Source organism: Myotis lucifugus, unplaced genomic scaffold (genome assembly GCF_000147115.1).
Source record: "Myotis lucifugus unplaced genomic scaffold, Myoluc2.0 scaffold_62, whole genome shotgun sequence".
In the NCBI taxonomy this organism is placed as follows: Eukaryota; Metazoa; Chordata; class Mammalia; order Chiroptera; family Vespertilionidae; genus Myotis; species Myotis lucifugus.
The window spans coordinates 4,547,024-4,569,113 of NW_005871110.1; the positions used below are offsets into that span (position 1 = coordinate 4,547,024).

Consider the following 22,090-nt stretch of genomic DNA (forward strand, 5'->3'; position numbering starts at 1 on the left):
AGGCTGGCCAAGCCCCCCAGCAGGGACCCTCACCCTAGAGGGTGTGGCCATCCTGGGTGAGGGGATGATGGCTGTTTGCAGGCTGGCCACAGCCCCCAGCCACCCAAGCTCCCAGTGGAGGCTGGCTGGAAGCAGGTATCTGGGATTTATTTAGCTTCTATAATTGAAACTTTGTTGCCTTTTGCAGAGGCCACAGCCAGCCAGGGCAGGCAGGAAGCTTGGCTTCCTCCATTGCCGGGGCAACCAAGCCTCCTGCTTGCTCCAGCTCCGTGGCTGCTGGCCCCCATCTTGGTTGGGTTAATTTGCATATAGTCGCTCTGATTGGCTGGTGGGCATGGCTTGGGTGTAGCGAAGGTATGGTCAGTTAGCATCTTTGTCTTTTATTAGTGTAGATACTTTATTAAAATTATTATGAATATACTAAATTGCAACATGCAAAATGTATCCAAAGTTGTAGAACCTAAGACTTATGACTGCTGTTCAGTGATCATGTCTCATATTCTCTGAATGCCTTACTTTGTAGTCAGGAGTATATCAAAGGGAAATTTGGAGAAACACAGAGCTATAGTGTCTCTTGTTTTTATGAAAGGGTAGGGTGAATACTATGCTAGTCTTTCTCATTCTCTAGATATTTGACTTAAGGGTAGAAGGAGCTCTACTTTCTCTACCTCTTGTAAGGGAATGTCACTAGGACCAAAGTTGATCAGAATACTAAAAGAGGTTAATGTTTATACTAACAGACATAGGCCTGATCATATCACAAAGGAAACAGAAAATGTTCAGATATTTGATTAAAAGGTTTCCATATGAATAGATAGTGGAAAATAAAAAATAATTCCATTAAAGAGAGTAGAGACTAATTTCAGACTTCCTGGGCTCAAATTCCAGATCTGCCACTCACTGGTATGGTGACCATGGTTAAGTTACTTAAAATGGTCTTATCTGTAAAGTGGAAGTAAGATAGAATATCTACTGGACAACAGTGAGTAGTCAATGTAATAATGCAACTAGCATGTTTAGCACAAAGCTAGGCACTTAGTAAATGCTCAATAAATATTGTATTTAAATATTCATCATTCATAAGAGAATATATGATTATTTTTTTAAATAGTTGGTTATTCTTAATGTGATGGAGTGTAGTGGGCACTTAATCTTTCCTATACAATCAGTTGCTTAGGGTTAACAATCATTACTGTCTGTTTGATGCTTGCTAGTTTATTTTGAAAATGTGTTTTTAATCCTTAACCCCATAATTTCACAGAAGCAATTGTTTATGTCATACAAGATAATTACAACTGGTTTTTGCTAATGGCTTACCTCACTCTGAATATCCTATGTGTCCTGCATTTCACTAATTAGTCATCTGATAACTCTGGTTGTATTAGAGAACTTGCTTCCTAGGAGACATCAATATTGTCCGGATTTACAAAGTAACGCTGTAGACCTTATCCTGACATTGAGATCTTTGTGATCTAACAGTCCCATCCTTGTCTTTCTGAGCTGCTATCCTACCATGGCCATTCAGCACACTGCACTCCAGCCAGTCACCTCCTGCCTATGACAAGCTCATTCCTACCTTTGTGCCTTCACTCATAACTTTTCCCCCAGAATGTCATCTTTCTCCAGTCTGCTAAGCCATACCCTCCTTAGAACCTCTACACAAGCACCCCTGAAACTTGCATTGTTTCCTTGCCCCCGGGGTGAGATTGTCTTGAGCTGCATTTCAATTTCCTTTCCTCTGCTATTCACTTTAATTAACTTCATTAGCTCAACTCTTGGTTCCAAAACATTCACACTTCTTTATATCACCCATAGCACCTTTGCATAAAACTGTCCCTCAAGAAATATTTTTGACTTTTGCATAAACAAATGAGTGAAAACACCTGTTTGCATTTCCTCATCCGTGACTTTCATTGATGTAATCCACTGATGACAGCAGAACGTGGCAGGAAAAGTAAGGAGTTTTCAAGTTCTATTCCTGACATTAGTTACTGTCTCTATAAACTTTAGAATTACCATACTCTCAGAATTTCCAGTTAGATAATTGGAGAGGGTCAGAATCACATTCATTCATTCTGCATACATTCATTCATTTGAAAAAAAAAAACAAACTGATGAATTTGCTCATTCTTTCCAAAAATATCAGTTGAGCTACTTCTATGCCAGTCACTGTGCTAGGGATAGAGATACAAAAGTGAATATTATATGATCATTGCTCAAAAGATTATAGAGTATAATGGAGCTAAGGAGCTCAAACATTTCTCTGGCATTGGCACCTGGTACAACATTCAGGCCTTCCTAATTGAGCCTTCAGAGCAGTAAGCCTCAGAGTGACTGCCACACAATGAACCAGGCCAGTGCCTGGGGAATGTTCTGAGCATTTACTGGAATGGCGGAGACCTCCCGGAACCCAGTGGAACCCCAGTCCTGTCACGGAGGCTTCCTCTGAAGTAAAATGAAGAGGAACAACACCTCTCTGTTAGTCCTCTGCCTCATCATCAGGAGGTGTACAGCTCATGTTTGTCCCTTGGCTTTGACCTTAGTGGTGCTCCATTAACTGTTAGCAAATTGTTTTCTCTGCTGTTATAAAGGTGGAGGGTGGACTTCATCTGCACACCTACCGCTCTGTCACCACCAAGAGCTAGAGGACGTGGTAAGAGGCAGGAAAGTGGCAGGAGTGGAGATTCCTTCCACCTCCCTGTGGAGCTCAGAGTAACACACCCATGATCCTCAGGGACAAAGGGCCATTCTGGATAAACCTGGGTATGAGCCATTCTACCCACACCCCTTAGTTTGACTCCCCATACCTCAAGGGAGCTACCCCTTCTCTTTGAAAACAGGGGATTCGGACAGGGCAGAAAGCCAGAGTTACTGGTCAACCACGGAGAGGGAAAGCAGCTTTTCCCTCGCAAGGTATTTGACGCGAGGTGGCTGGAATGCACGTCCCTGCGTTACAGCTCCTGGATGGGATGTTTAATGGTGTTGCCCAGGAACTGTCAGGGCGTCAGCTCAGGCTCCAGGCAGGCACAGACTCTTCCTGCCAGGAGTGCTTTCAGTTCCACTTCCGCCCCCAGACCAGCACTATGAACAGATCAGGGCGGAGAGAATGCCAGAGCAAATCCAGGCTCCTGGGGCCTGGGAGAGACTGACACAGAAAGGCAACCCCACGCTGGCTTTTTTATGAACAAAGACACGCATGGCTGGTGTCTGGCAGAACTGAATGAGAGGAAGCATGGTGTTTCATAGGAATTAGATGATAAAGACTATACTTTCAGACTGCAGTTTAAGAAAATACAGAAACATACTGAGCTGCAGCAATAAGTGTTCTGAAGCAATAGGAGTCTGGGAGGGAGAAAATGATGCCTCAGAACAGACAACAGCAGTGTGAAAACCTTGGAAGAGGATCCAGAGACTGTGCCCTTGGGCTTCACACTGAAAAAGCATGGTCGCCTATGTACAGGTGAGGAAGCCACGGTTGGATGTTCAGAACTTCACAATAGTCAGATGCAGGAACATTGGTAGAGCCAATGATATGCTATGCTCACTATGGAGTGTATGTTCAGATAGCCTCAGATATCTCATTATTTTCAATAACTATCCATAAAATTCTATGCTAAATGATAATTCTTCAAATACATAGACATGACTATTAAAGTCAGAGCTAATGCTCATATTGGACCCTCAAAATGTTCATTTAAACTAATTTAATTCTATCCAATGTGGTTCATGCTACTTGGACATGCAGTTGTTTTAAAAAGTACCCTCCATGAATTGTAATATCTACCACTGAAGGAGTGTGGGACTGGGGAAGAAGTGATACTGAGAAGCACATGGTTAGACTACTTAGCAATTCATTAACCTCCTTTTTTTTTTTGCCCTATCTAAGACACATACCACCAAAGATAATTACCAAATGCATAACCAATCCTTTTATTTTTATTGCTTTAACATACATGGTTTTCAGTTGAGCAAAGTATTAATAAACTACAGAGTGATGTGACTTGGAATAAAATATTGTTTCAAATAATGGAACTTCAGAACAAAACCAGTGTTACATGTGAAATAAATCAATTGTGATTACAATGAAAAAAAAATCTCATTAATTCGGTTAAACACAAAAGGCATGCAGAATCTCAAAGAGTATTTGGGCTTCTCAGTCAGTCATGAGGGTACTAAAAAGTTTTTTCTATTCCTGGATAAATAATTCATTTTTCTTTTTTAAAATATATTTTATTGATTTTTACAGAGAGGAAGGGAGAGGGATAGAGAATTAGAAACATGGATGAGAGAGAAATATCGATTAGCTGCCTTCTGCACGCCCCCTACTGGGGATAGAGCCCACAACTCAGGTACATGCCCTTGACCAGAATCAAACCCAGGACCCTTCAGTCTGCTGGCCAATGCTCTATCCACTGAGCTAAACCAGTTAGGACAATTAATTGGTGAAATTGACTTTATGGATAGATATGGAACAGAAAGATCCGCAAGTGCTTTTGCCAACATTTATCCATAGCCAAGCCATAAAGCTGCTTTGAATTGGCTGTTATAGTACTGGGCCCCACTAGTGCCTTCACTCAGTCCCGCTCTGCCTTCTGCACAGCAGATGCCACATACAAAGCACGATAGTCTGGAAGGTTTCAAATGCCACTTAAGTTCTCAGGATATTGCTGCAATAAGCATGACTCTTATCAATTGCTTACTTTTAATCTCAGTCTTAAGTTTAAGTCTGTCTTCATCCTGAATTGTAACATACTTATTGGCTGCAGAAATGTCACAAAGTTTGTCAAAATTGTGGCTTATAAAAGTACATCAAATAAAATGATTTTTAATTTTTATTTTTGCCAAGTCACTATGGATCTAAAAACATAATCAAAACAGAAAGCAGGGGCATATGGAAATCTTCCATTGGGATTTTTAAAAAAATATATATTTTATTGATTTTTTTACAGAGAGGAAGGGAGAGGGATGGAAAGTTAGAAACATCAATGGGAGAGAAACATTGATCAGCTGCCCCCTGCACATCCCTTACTGGGGATGTGCCCACAACCAAGGTACATGCCCTGGACCGGAATCGAACCTGGGACCCTTCAGTCCGCAGGCTGACACTCTATCCACTGAGCTAAACCGGTTAGGGCCCATTGGAATTTTTAATTCCTCAATTATCTAACTTGCCCAAGAAAATTCTGTTTGAAGTCCCAACTCCTGGTATTAGGTACTAAATTGGGCATAACACATGTCTACTTCTGTTTTCAGGGACTTGTTAGTCATGAATACAGAGGGAAACATTAAGCTGTCATTTAAGCCCAACGACATTTTCTTTGGAGGGACTGTACTACTCAAGGAAAAACTTCAAAACCAGTTGGAAGCACAGCTTAACCCTGCAAGCCAGTTGCTGAAATTCTCATATTTATGTTCCCATGGGCATATTGTATACCAGCACAGAGAACACAGAGCTATAATGGCATAATTTGGCAAGCAATGGCACACTATGTCTACAGTTTTAAAGTTAATTTTATGTTTAAAGCCGCAGGAAGGAGGAAAGTTCTGTTTAGCAAAGAACAGGAACTAATACATCAGACTTGCCCCTTTGCTTTATTAATCACCAGTCCAGCTCAAACTTAGTGCTTGATGCCCAGGTCAAGAAAACCTGTCAGTCTAAGTGTGACTCTTAGTGAATGCCACAGAGAGGTTCAGATCATTCACAGACATGGCATGTCTGTGGTTGAACTGGGATTGTGTAGTACAATGGCTATTGGAATAGACAAAAAAAAGTTGCCTGCGGGCTTTTGAACTATTGATTTCATTATTGAGACAGGGCTTTGACATTTTTAAAGAGATGCTACATGCCTTCAAGATACCCAGAACCAAAAAGTAAGCATTTTTCTTGAAAATGTGAAGAAAACTTTTAGAATTTTAGAAAATATCACATTGGAAATGAAAACACAGAGACCACTGTGTAAATACCATTTACATGGTTTTTGTATATCCTACATTTAAGAGATTTTTAGGAAGCGAAGCCTTTTTCAAAGAGAATTACCTTTCTTACAGTTGGGAATTCATTTTCTTACAGTTGGGAACGGGCACCATCATGACAACCAGGTACATGAAAGAGCCAACCCCAGTTTGAGGAACCCCAGTTTAAGGAAGACAACTATCAGAAAGATCAGGAAGTGATTGAACTCCCCAGGCCTGAGATAGAGAAGCATAGCCAGCAATGTGGACAAGAAGAGTCTGGCTTTAGTTGGCTCTGGGAATAAGGATCATGTAAACGTGAAGGACTGCATGTACCTGTAGTAAGGTACACACTGCATACATTTGTCATCTCCATAAAGAAGGAAACAGTTATTTGCCATAGTTTGAGTCAGTTTAGAATGCAAGGAAATGAGTGTATTTCGATAATTCTTGGCCAACACTCTTTTGAGATCTATAACTGTAAACACACAAACACACAGTAGTAGTAAAAAAGGAAAGAGATGATATCCACAAAATTTTTTCATCAATCCATAATAAAGATGGATTGAAATAGGCATTTTCATTGCATGTTTCTCCTCTATGGAATAAAAGTAATTTGGCAAGAGTTTTCATCTTACTTCAAATCACATAGATGAAATATTCACTCAAATGGCTGATACCCTACATTCAGTTAGTAGAGGTAAAAATATGCAGCAAATTGTATCTGCTTTGAATAGTGTAGGTATGGATTAATAATAATGTTTTTAAGTTTTGATTTTTGTGCTATTATTACATGGGATGCCAGGCAGCCAGCATTTGAAATTTATATCTTATTTTCAACTGAAAAATCCAATCTCATTTTTCCAGGATGTCTAGATGATGTGCTGACCAAAAACTCAGACTCTAGAGTGCAACAAACTCAATTTTAGAGCCAGTGAGTTTTTGAGCAAGATTCTCATTCTGTATAAGCGTCAGTTTCCTTGTACATGGAATGGAGCTAATAATGTTTATCCCATAGGGTTATTGAGAAAATTTATTAAGGTAAGAGCATTTAACACACAACTAGCAGAGGAGGGCTAGGATCACTGTTTTGTTATTGATGTATCCTAAGAACCAAAGTAGTGCCTGGACATCCTAGTTGTTCAACGAATGTTTGTTAAATATATAAATGTGTGATTATCCTGCTTAGCTCTTGACAATGGGGAAAATTTCACCCATTATCAGCTTAGGAAACTGGCTGAATTTCCATTTCTCATCTTTCACACAATATTAATCATTCTCAGCTATTATATAGTTCATCCTCCTGCCTCCTACATGACTTCACACAAACCACCAAAGACAAGTACCCTATCATATCCCTCTTCCTCAGGAGGAGGCTGCCTGGTCTTCATGGAACCAAAACTCTTCCTTCCTAGGCTCTGCTTGCCAACTACCTTTCTTACACCCTCCCTTACCTCTGTCACTTTTTACCCATATTTCTTTAGAAATGCTCAGTCTTTACTGCTTTTTCTCCAACGTTTTAAATGAATTTTGAAAGTCAATCCTTGTGTTTGTTCCCATAAACCAATGGGGACTATTGGATGGCATAAGGCAGACTGCGGCCATGAAATATCCCAGGATCTACATAAGGCCAGCCCTACCAACCATCTACTGCCTGTAGACAGGTTGCTGGTAAGGTTGGGTTCCATTTGGAAATGGTGTTCTCAATTAGTATTAATTATCTTCTTTTGAAATGTTAAGTGATAGTCTCTATCCTGCTAGTTAGGAGAAATCATTAATGCTGTAAACTATTATTTCTTTTGCTATAATAGAAAATATTTTGTGTTCATGTGAATTGGTTAAAAATGACAAAAATAATTTAAAAACTTAATTCTTCTTGCTCTCACTTAGATGTCTAGGATAGTATTACAACCTTAAGAAGGACATCTTTAGTTGCATACACTTGATTTTAATAACATCCATATTTTCTTTTCTAATAGACAAGCCAGGCCTATTGGATTTGGTAGTAACGTGTAAAATACTAATACTAAAGATATTATAATGGTATGGACAGAGAATTATGACAAACGAAGTGCTGTAGGGTTCTTATTAAATAAGTTTTGATTCCTGGTATGTGATATATAAATATAAATTTCTCAAGTCATAATATTTTCCTCATTTACTTAAAAATAGTTATTAATATAATAATGCCATTTATAGTCTTTGACTATGTGCTCCTTAATTTTCTGATCAAGTCAAACAAATACTTCTGTCTTTCCCAAACCAAAAAAATGGCTATTTGATTCCTAAATACACAATAGGCAGGTTGGTTGGGAGAAAACAAGCTGACAAAAGAAATACATTTCATTCAACTTGATATTCTGATGCCTGCTTTGCTGACCTAAAGAATTACTTAAAATGATATTGAAACGAGCTGGCAATTCTGCAATGAGTTCACCAGCGAATGATAAATATCACAAGGAAAAGTCTCAGATCTCATTCCACCCATTCTGCAACTATTGTACAGACATCTGTATCCATGGGAACCACAATCCCTAGCATGGAAGTGTGCCTTTCACACCAAAAGGAATAAGAATATATTCTGGAATAGAAACAAAAAAAGGAATAATGCTGCTGGGAATTAAAATTCATACTTTTAACTAGAACACTATAGAAATTATTTATCAATTTGTAGGTAGCATAGACACCTAAGGAGATGAGAGATACTTTCGGTGCATGGGCCAAGAGGGAAGGACATAAATTGGAGGTAATTGCCTGGGATGAGCAGTCCTGTATCATTCTGGTGGAAAGTATCAGCAGTTAATAGGATACCTAGCACAGGGATGGGTGAGATGAAAGGACCACCTTGAAAGTGAAGGCCACTGAAAATATTTCCTTTGTTCTTAGGCTTTTCAGCCACTCCTCACTGAATTTGAGGAGCATTAATTATTGGGTGTGAGGACTAAATTGGGCACTTCACTGTGTAGTCACTATCTTGCTGTGGTATGACTTAAAAACTGACTTCCTTTGAAGCCATTAAGTGTGCAAGGATGAGCCTTTCTGTGTAGCTATGTTGGACCTTACCCCTTAAACAGAAGTGATTTTATGGCACACATATATTTATATTGATACTAATAAATAAAGCAATGTGCAAAAGTCAGAAGGCACATTTAAGAATATTGTATTTTCTTATGCATTTATAGTTTTCACTCATGCCATAAGACAAACAGGAAGGGGATATATAACAGATTACTATACAAAAAATTGTTTACTTTTTTTTTTCATGACCCATTTGAGTTATAACCCAGAAACCGAATTAGAAAGAAACACATATTTTAATCCAATAATTTTCACTTGTGATGATTAAAAGGGAGAAATTCATACGACTTGCCTTTCCTGTTTAATGAAAACCTTCAAGTTTTTATAATAAAAATCTTTAGTGGATTATGATTTCTTGGATATTTTCTAACTTATCATTCTGATTCCAGTCTAATGTTTGACAATTATGCTGGTGGCTAAGCAGGAGGAAACTGTCCTTGTAGGTAGTCTAAACCCTGTTCTCCTCCTCAAGGAGTTTTTGTTTCCTCTATAAATTGATTTCAATAAAAGAAAAAGTGAGCTTTGATGAACAGGATGAAGCACTGATCTTTGTGATGTGATTTGAAAAGGTGTATAGATGGGCCACAAGGTATCACTCTCATTAAAGTTTTCCCCTAGAGAAGAAGTGCTTAAATAGAAAGCTATCTAATGCATTCATACATACTGGTTAGATTCATTTAACTATGCTTTGTAATGCAAAGGTTTGTTAGTATTTTGCTGTGTATTAGCACTTATATTATTAGCAGATTTGAATTGGACTAATCTTGAAATGTTGCCCAACTGCAAAAATTCACTCAGGCAGACAGATGCCTTTCTCAGCTCTATGCATCCTGTTCTTATTACACCTTTGATTACTACAGGTGGCTTTACTCCTGGGCTAATTTCCAAGTTTATTTTTTTCAAAATAAGTTTTAATTATAAGTTGTTTACTTTGAGCTAAGTCGGAAATCTACCTACTTTGAAGAGGAGGCCTTGTTCACGTCTCATTTTGTGTGGAGTCGGTTTATTTTAAAGATACAGAGGATATTTGGTAATTGAATAATTTCAAGTTACTCCTCTTCTTTTGGCACCCAATGCCTCATTCTATCTTCCAACCTGTGGAAAGCTGAGGCAGGATCAAAGGGACATTACATTTTCTAAAGGGGACTGTTGTGATTCTTGAGCATGTGGCTTTAAGAACTAAGATGTGCACCTAGCAGTATGGTGATATCTTAAACATTTATATATATATATATATTTATTTATTGATTTTTTTACATAGAGGAAGGGAGAAGAACAGAGAGTCAGAAACATCGATGAGAGAGAAACATCGATCAGCTGCCTCCCACACACCCCCCACTGGGGATGTGCCCGCAACCAAGGCACATGCCCCTGACCAGAATCGAACCTGGGACCCTTCAGTCCGCAGGCCGACGCTCTATCCACTGAGCCAAACCGGCCACGGCTAAACATTTATTTTCTTAACTAAATTATAAATTTGCACTTCTATCTGAGAAAAGGATGTGTTATAGATGTCACTCTTGTAATGTTTACTCAGAGTAGAAAGTGATGGTAACATTTCAACAAAAGAAACTATTTTGCTTCATTTATCAAGGTAGTTCTAGAACATAGAATTATTTTTAACTTCTTAATTCCTTCCTGCACTGCCTTCTCTTTTAGAGAGTGGGTTCTGTCCAGAATAATTATTGTAGGCCAGTGCATAATTCAAAACAGGGGAGAGCTTATTGCTGTTACCTCCTAGGAAGTTTATGTGCTGAGCCCAGGCAACTCAAAAGTTTAGAAAAATGAAATAATTCATTAGAATAAAAGTTATCATTTCCTCATAGTTAATATAACCTATTAAATAAATGCTTTTCCCCATTTTTTTCCTTTGAGTTACTCAGACTAGTCATCCCAATATCAATTGGTGCTGCATGTTTGAATTTTACTTTATCAAACTATGATGAGGTGGCTGTTGAAATAATATGTTATTGGCAATGTTTTACAAAGTGTCGTTACAATTGTAGTGTCACATTAATAAAGTAGAATAGGGAGCCCATGTTTAAAATTCTGTGAATGGTGGCTCTATGCATGAGAAAAAGTGTAACTGAAATTCAACTCCATCAGAGAGCAAAGGCGAAAGCGTGAGAGTTACAAGCAATGCCCTGGACTCTGAGACTATTATGAAGTTCATTACAAACTCAACTAGGGATGAGCACAATGATTGAGACTGTGCACTGGGAGCACAGTTAGACAAAATGACCTCAATGACTTTTATGTAAAAGAATGTTATTAAAAATCACTCCAGCTACATTGCCATGAACTCTACCTCATAGTTCAATGATACATTTTACAGTTATATCTTACTCAATGTCAAAGGTTTTTCAAACTGGCCGTTTCCTTTTAATTACAATTGCAAGCTGATACAAATGAAATTTTAGAGTCATGCAGAACTGCTTAACACTTCTGTTGGCATAATTCACTCAGGGATATCCTAGTAGTTAGATGTCCCATTTCACCAAGTGGGTAATAACTCTCCCTCCATGTATAAATTCTGATGGACTCACTTAAACCCAGTTCTCAACATGCAGAACTGCTAAACACAATGGGATCCTAGAAGGCGCATTTGTGGCATCAAAACTCATTGTAACTTTTATAATGTTAATGAATTGCTTCATTAATAATCAATGCTGATCTTAGAAATCTAGGATGCAGCTTGACTGCTCAAGGTTGGTTAGTTTCTGATAGATGTCACCCTAATCAGTTGGCAGTAGACAGAGATATGTAGATATTGATCCCCCCCCCCCATAGCAAGGATCACACATCTGTGTCAGATCAGGCCAAGTAAGGAAAGTTTTCATGGGAAAATATTTTATGAGGTCTTTTGTTTTTAATTGAAAACCAAGTCAAGAGCTCATGTCAGTTTTTAAATTTAAAAGTAAAAGGGTGAATGTAATCAAGCTATTACCAATGAATAAGACTCATTGGAATCTCCTATGTTCATTTGGTAGTGAATGTAAGATATTCTCTGTGATGGGAAAAGCTGAATGGCACCTGAAGTTTTCATTCATTCAACAAACGTATATTGATTACGTATTAGGCATACAGAGATAACATGGCCCTAAATATAGGGTGCTCATGTTGGTTCCACCTTCAATGTTTTATATTACTTGTGGCTTAAACTCTAAAAGACAGTGAATTTACAGTATGAATCAAGTGTAAAATTAAAGCAGTGTGTTTAGCCAGGACTTTTTAATATAGACATAGAGTAAAATAGTGGTTTCAGTAGACCTGTCTTCCTCTAAATTCACTCATGACCTGCACTGGGTGGATTTTTTTCTTTGCGGAGCCTCGTCTGATCGCTGCACAAGTTTCTTCTGGCTTCTCTCTTTTAATCAAGGGCTTCTTTGCCGGAGCCTTCATTCTCCACATCACAACTGGGTGCCGGGGCCCAGTAGGACTCTGAATTCGGATGATCTTGGTTGAGGCAATGTAAGACATTTTCACTGTTTGCACGACAGCATTCATTAGATTTTTGGCTGCTTGGATTAGGGAGGTGACGCTGTCCAACTGTAGGAGGAAAAAGAAAGAAATACTAGTCAAGAGTGCAATCAGGAATCTAAAGAGATTTAATGTTATTGAAACTGAAATGCGCCACTTTATACCAGAAATGAATGAGTTCATTCTAATTTTACATATAGATATATGTGTGTGTGTGTGTGAAATTATCTACATCAGTCTATCCATCTATATTTGAGCATTTATTTATCTTCTGCACAAATCCATATTTTATCTTTTAAGATGATATGTTAGATTGATTTCTTTCTGTTGGTTTTTAGTGAAATGGGTTCTATAAATTCTATATAATATTATAAGGTCCAGATGGCCATTGCTTTCCTTGTAATGGTCCTTCCTTTTGCAGGGGTGATACTAGGCCCTTCTATAACATATGACTATCCATAATAAGGGCTATATTACATATAATTTTATAAGAACAACTAAAAATTCTTCCTCTCAGGGAACTGATAGTTTATGATAAATATCATACACACATACAAATGTATACATGCATGAATACTGCTTACTTTCATGAAAATTTCCCAAGTAATTTCACCTAAAATTATCTATATTAAACACAACTTTTCAATGTATCATGCAGTGTGTTAGTAAAGAAAGACAAGGCTTTTCAGTCAAAGTTGGCTTTAAATTCCTAGCTTGCCATTTGGTAATTTGGGCAAATCTTTTAACCAGTTTCATCCTGGTTTCCTGAAATATTAAGTTGGAAAAAAATGCTTATTGAATTTAAATAACATGTGTAAAGAACCTAGTAGGGTGACTGCTAAATAGTTAATTATTTTTAAATGCTTAAGAATAATCCCCTTCTTGTGAAGATGGACAAAATGGCTTAATCATGAAGCTGCATTAATGACATTACTAAAAGAAACCCTTTCCCCACATGATTCCATTTTTAATTACTATGTTGTCTGAGTTGTTCACAAATTAATCTCATGGGAAAATGGGGTGGTACTCCTAGAATCTTGCAAAATACCTTACAGCTAAGCCAGGTTAGTTCATTTTTATACAACTAATGCCTCTTCCATAATTTCCGTTTGACACATTGTCATCCACAACCAACTAAGACCGAAAGATATGCCTTCAGCATCGCCTCTCTGTGATGTGTGCTGTCAGGGCTGAGACTCAAACGCCTACTCTGTAGTTACTAAGATCCATCAGCAGCTGCCTGGTCTGAGTACTCTACCTTTGCAGTTTGCAGAGTCTCATCTCACATACAGAATAAATGAGAGAAGGGAAGTAGTAAGTGAGGTTATGTGCCTGGGGCAGTGGTCTGGCTGGCTGCTTCCTAGGGGAAAAAAATTTAATTAGCTCCATTATATGCCAAGCCTGAAATTCTTGAAAAGGTAACAACAAAAATTTGTAATTTGAAAGGTAGTAATACTAGACAACTACACATCTTTAAGTCTTTTTGTGTATTGAAGCCAGAAATGTAAAATCTGTTCATTGGCAGGAATGACAAATGTTTGGCAAACATTAAACAGGATTTCATAAAGCACTCCTATGTACTTCAGACGACACAGCTTCTACACCTGTTCACAACTCAAAAGACAATGGACTTTGAACAGAATAACACACATTGTTATTAACATTGCTCTATGGGCAAACTGTAGGCTATAATCACTACTTTAATAATTAATAATTTTCATTAAAACCTCCCAGAACCCATTTAGATTTTAAAGTTGTTTCCAATCTCACCATAGGAAGAAGAAAGTGTTTCCTAACTGATGAATTGGCATGAATAGTGTTGAGGATTCTTGGTAAATTTCTCTCTCAAACATGAAAATACTTGGTTTACCCGAGGGCTCTGTATTAGCATAAAGCCTTCTGCAGAAGAAGATCCTGCTGTTCAGGATGTCACCAGTGGCTGGGGCTTTCCTGTACAAAAACATATATTCCCTAGTCCTCTTTTTGACTGATTAACCTTTGGTATGTATGGATTGTATTTATTTCCTTTTGATTTTTCTATATAAAGGCTGTGCAAAACCCGTAATCTAGAGGGGACGTTTACGCGCAATCTGTGCCTTGTCTTCTTTCCTCCCAGCATCAACAAAGCCCTGTCAGTAGCGTTGTGATCCTTTATGCTGGAATTTTACAAATGCGTTTACTTTGAAATCCAAAATGGCCATAGTAAACCTCCCTGGGTGACTCAAACACCCACAGGACGAAGTATCACCCTATGAGCATGAAGACTGGTTTTGCAGACAGATTAGGACAATTGCTAGGAGAATACTGTTATTTCGTTAGGAAAGCTTATAAGACATTCAGTAAGGCTCTTCAGGGTCTGAGAGCTATGTGTGTTAAGATGCATGACTCTCTGCGATTACCAAATCGCTAGCCACAGAAGCAATGAGCACAGGCAAGCCTAGCAAATGGTCGGGAATTTTGCTGGAGGCCCAAACAGTGGGTCGTACCTACTCACAGAAAATAACTGCATAATGTTATGTCTGCAAAAAAGTATGCATGTCCTTTTATCCTTTTATCCAGGTTTACTTTCATGAAAAATCCTTCAAAGGGAGGATTCAACAGAATTATTTCTGTGAAATCAATAGTAAATTGGAGTAGGGTAATGCATCATATTAGAGACTCTGTTAAACTTATTGAACAAAGTTCTTCTGAGTTTCACAATTCAGTCAATTAGCCTGTGCAGGACAAGAACGTAAATTTACTTGAAAGGCCCGGTAGAGTCATCAGACTACAAAACCCAGGACCCCAATTTTTTTTTAACTCATTACAACTCATGTTCAACAACTGAAAATTCTTCTAGGCAAATGTAACTTGAAACGTTTACCGTAGAAGGAGCCATTTTTCCTAATATCTGATGACATTCCTGTCTGATCCACATGAAGTGTTCTTAATCAAGGTTTCAAAGGAAAATGAAATTGGCTTCCAAGGCTTTAAACCTCCTAAGGTTAATACGTAAATATGCATGCAGGTACATATACACAGCTTCCTATTTTCGCTCTCCCTGTTCCATAAAGGGGCCAAAGTGTTAAGTAACTTTTCAAAGAGATTTTTGACCTAATTTAAAGGCTCGTATCCTAAAGAAATCAGAGATATGTTCTCCTACTATAGTGAATAGGAAGACAGTCACCCTGTGTTGGTGACCTGTGCTTATTCATACAACACTGGTGTCGTTTCAAAATGCCTGAGCTTGTCAGTCTATTAATGACACCATAAGTTCCTCAGTATTGTCTGTGTCCAAACATAAATTGGGAAGTTCTGCCTCTGTTGTTGTTTTATTCTTATTTTGAGGATCTAAATGAATATAAAGTATTATGTTCAGTAAGTTAGCTCTTACTCTAACTGCAAGATGTATTTGCAAACAATCCAAATTACGACCATCTAGATAGAGTCCTCCTCAATATTATCTTTCTACAGGAAGCTTATTTTATTGCAATCTTGCTTCTGTAATATGTACTCTGTGCTTTCAGTTAAGCTACAGTACAGTTTTGTCCAGTTTTAAATATGCTCTCAGACATAAGCCTCAGTCCTATTTAGAGATATGTCTGCAATCCTTTGGTACAGTCCTATTTAGAGATATGTCTACAATCCTTTGGTACAGAAAAGAAGCATAACAACAATCAAAGGTATTTTCTGTTTCCTCATAAAATGCCAACTTTTTCTCCATGTGACTAATATACATAGACCATCTGTATCTTTTTACAAAATCCAACATTTAAATTTCTGTGATGTAAGCTTCCACAACTCTGACAAGCTAGAATGTCTGCTGGAAAACCCTGTCAAAATCCTATTGTAATGGATTTTTTAAAGATATTTAAAAATTGATGTTTAGAAAGAGAAGAATGGAAAGGGAGAGAATGGGAGGATCACCTTGATCAACTGCTTCCTGCACACCCCCTACCCGGGATGGAACCCGCAACCTGGGCATGTGTTCTGACCAGGAATCAAACTGGCAACCTTTTGGTGCACAGGATGACACCCAAGCAACGGAGCCACATTGGCCAGGGCCCTATTTTAATTATTGGTTGCCAAGAGGAATACTGTGGGGTGGGGTGGGGAGAAAGACATGCTAGTTTTTCCTTTTTTTATTTTCTAAGTTTCTCATCTATATTGTGTCAGAACAGCAGAATATCTTATACTCATACTGTACTACTCTAACACCCCATATTCCAGACACAAGATATTCATCAGATATGTTTGCATCATGATGATACGTGTAAGTGAACTTCACTCCCATTGATGTGAATCTCATCTCCTTGCACCTGGCTGTCATCTAGGGAAAACACAGCTTCCCAACCCTTGTGTGAACTGCCATGCCAGCTACTGCTGCTGGGACTCCTGTGGAGACAAAAGTGTGATGTTGCCTGGAAAGTTGTAGTTCCTGTCCTATAATCTTCTGGGTAAACTGATGCCATGTGTATCCCATGATATTCTCAGTGTCAATGTTTATCCTAACTGAAAGATCTACCAGGGACCTTTACATTGCACAAATGCAATACTCAAAAGGCAAATATGGGGAGTGTGGCTCCAACTATAGTAACAGCTTATACAAAGTGTGTGCTTCTTGTGCTTCCTATATCTTGGCACTGTCGATGTTAATGAACTCACAGTAACTCAGTGAGGTAAGGACTTCTATTATCTCCATTTTGTAGATGAGGAAACAAACTAGAATGCTTGGTAGCTTGCTCAAGGCAACACAGCTCTTAAATGAAAGCTGAAATTTGAATCAAGGACGTCTGGGTCAAGTACTTGGTGCTCTTCTTACCCATTATATAGCCCTCCCTCTCAGTAATATTCCATGGCCAATGTGTGTTTATTTTCAGATATTCAATAGTTGGAACAATTGCACTAACATTAACATAATGTCTACATTTTTTAAAAATTGACTACCCAATCAATGCTTTGGGAAGGTTGTAGAATTTTTGTAATGCCTACTGGTACTAAGAAAAATGAGGATATCATACTTGGCAAGGTATTTTGTCAAGATGGTGGTTTGATATTGTTTATATTCCATCATATTCTAAGTAGCAAGTTTTTAAAAAAAAATCTTTATTATTGCCCTAGCCGGCTTGGCTCAGTGGATAGAGCGTCGGCCTGCGGACTGAAAGGTCCCAGGTTCGATTCCGGTCAAGGGCATGTACCTTGGTTGCGGGCACATCCCCAATAGGGGGTGTGCAGGAGGCAGCTGATCCATGTTTCTCTCTCATGGACGTTTCTAACTCTCTATCCCTCTCCCTTCCTCTCTGTAAGAAATCAATAAAATATATTTTTTAAAAAATCTTTATTATTGAAAGTATTACATATGTCCCCATTTGCCGGAAGCCAATTCTAGCATGTCATAATTGCAAAAGTTTCATCAACAGGTTGATGGAACTTGGGGACTCAACAAGGGCTGAGTCACACATGTAGTCAGTCACCTATTGGGAATGGCTGAGGGCATTTCCCCAAACCTGAAAAGGGATGATTGTTGGCTGCCAGACAGCTCAGGGCATCTTTTTCTACATGTTATTGCCTCCTACTGGCCAAACACCTGAACAGCCATAGGCTAATTCATTCTGACAATGGACTCTGTATACGAAAACCTGACCCTTTGAAGTGTATATCTCTGCCTCCCCTCAGGACAAATTGTGTTAATAAAAAGCATGGGGTCCTGAGAAGAGGAGAACTTAGAACTTAGTTTCCTTTAAGCCAGTGGTTCTCAACCTTCCTAATGCCGCGACCCTTAAATACAGTTCCTCATGTTGTGGTGACCCCCAACCATAAAATTATTTTCGTTGCTACTTCATAACTGTGATTTTGCTACTGTTATGAATCGTAATGTAAATATCTGATATGCAGGATGTATTTTCATTGTTACAAATTGAACATAATTAAGGCATAGTGATTAATCACAAAAACAATATGTAATTATATATGTGTTTTCCGAAGGTCTTAGGCAACCCCTGTGAAAGGGTCGTTCGACCCCCAAAGGGGTCGCGACCCACAGGTTGAGAACCATTGCTTTAAGCTAAGCTCCTCTGACCTGCAAATGCCTTTCAAAATTATGCTTCATCTCTGGACTCCTATTTAATCTACGCACAGCCTTCTCCAGATTCCTGAACCCTTCTTGATGAAACAAGAACCCCAGCACCCATTTTTCCCCCATTGACTTTTTCTAGCCCGCCCCCGACTCCTACCCCAGGCCTTCACAAACCTATTGTCTGTGTCCATGTATTATGCATACAAGTTCTTTGGTTGATCTCTTCCCACCCACCTACCCTCTCCTACCATTCCTCTGAGATTCTGCAATCTGTTCCCTGCTTCTGTGTCTCTGGGTCTAGTTTGTTCATTAGATTCCACATGAGTGAGATCATGTGATACCTATCTTTCTCCAACTGGCTTATTTTGCTCAGCATAATACTAGTACTCTCCAGGTCCATCCATTCTGTTGCAAACGGTAGTTCTTTCTTTTTATAACTGCATAGTATTCCATTTTGTAAATGTACCATAGCTTTATCTACTCATCTGCTGATGGGCATTTACTTGCATTGTTTCCAAATCTTAGCTATTGTAAAATGCGCTAGTGTGAACATAGGGGTGCATATATTCTTTCTGATTGGTGTTTCAGGATTCTTAGGATATATTCCTTGAAGTGGGATCTGGGTCAAATGGGAGTTCCATTTTTAATTTTTTAAGGAAGCTCCATACTGTTTTCTACAGTGGCTGCACCAATCTGCATTCCCACTAGCAGTGTACTAGGGTTCCCTTTCTCTACACCACTTGTACTTTGTTGATTTGTTAATGATAGCCATTCTGACAGGTGTGAGATGGTACCTCATTGTTGATTTAATTTGCATCTCTCTGATGATCAGTGACTTTGAGCGGTTTTTTATGTCTCTTGACCTCTATGTCCACTTTGAAGAAGTGTCTATTTAGGTCCTTTGCCCATTTTTAAAATGGTTTGTCTTCCTTTTGTTAAGTTGTATGAGTTCCCTATATATTTTGAAAATTAACCCCTTATTGATTGAATCATTGGCAAATATGTTCTCCCAGGCATGGGCTATCTTTTCATTTTGTTGATTTCTTTTGCTGTGAAAAAGCTTTTTATTTTGATACAGTCCCATTTGTTTATTTTCTCCTTAGTTTCATTTGCCCTAGGAGATGTATCTGTAAACATTTTGCTACCTAAGGTTTCTTCTAGAATTTTTATGGCTTCACATCTTACATTTCAGTCTTTTATCCATTTTGAGTTTATTCTTGTGTATGATGTAAGTTGATGGTCTAGTTTCATTTTTTTGCATGTACCTGTCCAATTTTCCCAACATCATTTATTGAAGAGACTGTCTCTGCTCCATTATGCTCTTGCCTCATCAAATATTAATTTGCATTAATTAAAAGTAATTAAAAGCATAATGCCTTGGGTTGATTTCTGGGGTCTCTGTTCTGTTCCATTGATCTATATGCCTGTTCTTATGCCAGAACCAGGCTGTTTTGAGTTCAGTGGCTTTACAGTGTAACTTGATCTCTGGTATTGTGATCCCTCCAACTTTGTCCTTCTTTCTCAATATTGTTGGGGCTATTCGGGGTCTTTTTTGGTTCCATATGAATTTTTGGAATATTTGTGAAATATGCCGTTGGTATTTTAATAGGGATTGCATTGAGTAGTATGGCCATTTTAATGATAATTCTAACTATCCATGAACACAGTATATTCTTCCACTTGTTTGTATCTTCTATCTCTTTTTTCAATGTCCTGTAGTTTTCTGAGTACAGGTCTTTTACCTCCTTAGTGTGAGGCATGCAGGAGGCAGCTGGTCAATGATATGCTCATCATTAATGTTTCTCTCTCTCCCTTCCTCTCTGAAATGAATAAATACATTTTTAAAAAATGGGTGATAGATTTTGTCAAATGCTTTTTTGTGTCTATTGATATGATCATGTGATTTTTTTGTCTTTCAATTTGTTTATGTGAGTATCACGTTTATTGATTTGCAAATATTGTACCAGCCTTGCATGCCTGGAATAAATCCCACTTGGTCATGGTGTAAGATCTTTTTAATATATTGTTGAATCTAATTTGCTATTTTTTTTTTAGGATTTTAGCATTTGTGTTCATCAGGGATACTGGCCTGTAATTCTCTTTGTTGTGTCTTTTATGGCATTAGGGTTTTGGCATTAGGGTTATGCTGTGCTCGCCTCATAAAAGAACTTGGAAGTATTTCTTCCTCTTGGATTTTGGGAATTGTTCAAGAGGGATAGGTATTAGTTCTTTGAATGTTTGGTAAAACTCCCTGGGAAGCAGTCCGGACCAGGGCTTTTGTTTGCTGCTTTATTTTCTCAGTTGTTACTGGCCTACTCAGGTTTTGATTCAGTTTTAGAAGAGTGTATCTTTCGTCCCATATCATTCACATTGGCATATACTTGTTCTTATAATTTTTATTTCTGTGGTGTTGTTACTTCACCACTTTCGCTTCTGATTTTATTTATTTGGGTCCTCTCTCTTTGTTTCTTGATGAGTCTGGTTAAAGGTTCATCAATCTTGTTTATCTTTTCAAAGAACCAGCTCTTGTTTTCATTGACTTTTTTCTATTGTTTTGATATTTATGTCATTTATTTCTGCTCTGATCTTTATTATTTCCTTCCTTCTACTTACTCTGGATTTTCTTCTTCTCTTTCTATTTCTTTAGGCTGTAGGGTTAAATAGTTTATTATTAATTGTTCTTATATTTTGAGATAGGCCTGTAGTGCTATGAACTTCCCTCTCATGACTACTTTCGCTGTGTCCCATAGATTTGGTGGAGTTATGTGTTCATTTTCATTTGTTTCCAGGACATTTGATTTCTTTCTTGATTTCATTGGTAACCTATTCATTGTTTAATAACATGCTATTTAGCCTCCATGTTTTTGAGTGTTTTTACTGTAGGTGATTTCTAATTTCATGCCATTGGTATCCGAGAATATTAAGTTGCTTTTCTGTGATTACTAATGATGTTCAATATGTTTACAGTACTTAATGAACATTCACATATCATTTTTAGACTATCTTCTTCTATAAATCCTTTGCCAGGATATATATATATATATATATTTCTACAAGTCTGTGATTTTTCTTAAATCTTTCAGAAAGCACAAGTTCTTGTATGTAATAAAGTATAATTTATCAATTTTTTTCCTTTATAATATTTGGCTACAACAAGTTTACCAAGATTTTCTTGATGTTTGAAGATTTATGTTTAAAGTCATGGGCAACTTTGTATTGATTTTTGTTTATGGAGTGATGTACAGTACATTTTTTCATATAGATAACTAGTTGTTCAAGCACCATTTGGTGAAAATGCTTTTCTTTTCCTTTTAAATTACCTTGGAACTAGTGTGAAAATTAAATTGACCATATATGTGTGGATCTATTTCTGGACTTTCAATTTTGTTCCATTTCTGTGCTTACTTTTATGGCAGTAACATACTATCTTGAATATTATAGTTTTCTATTAAGTTTTTAAATAAAATAGCCTTGCTGGTATGGAACAGTGGTTGGGCGTCAACCTATAAACCAAGAGGTCACCTG

At 37.9% G+C, this 22,090-nt stretch overlaps 1 protein-coding gene across 1 annotated transcript in view; it reads right to left on the reverse strand.

Moving 5' to 3' along the window:
- Window positions 1-11,971: 11,971 nt before the first annotated feature.
- Window positions 11,972-22,090, reverse strand: part of CTNNA3 (catenin alpha 3) — a 1,251,491-nt gene continuing 1,241,372 nt past the window's right edge. The window contains exon 18 of the mRNA XM_006089723.3: window positions 11,972-12,579. Within this exon, the coding sequence (XP_006089785.1) occupies window positions 12,292-12,579 (288 nt within the window). The 3' untranslated portion in view covers window positions 11,972-12,291. The remainder of the gene's footprint in view (window positions 12,580-22,090) is intronic.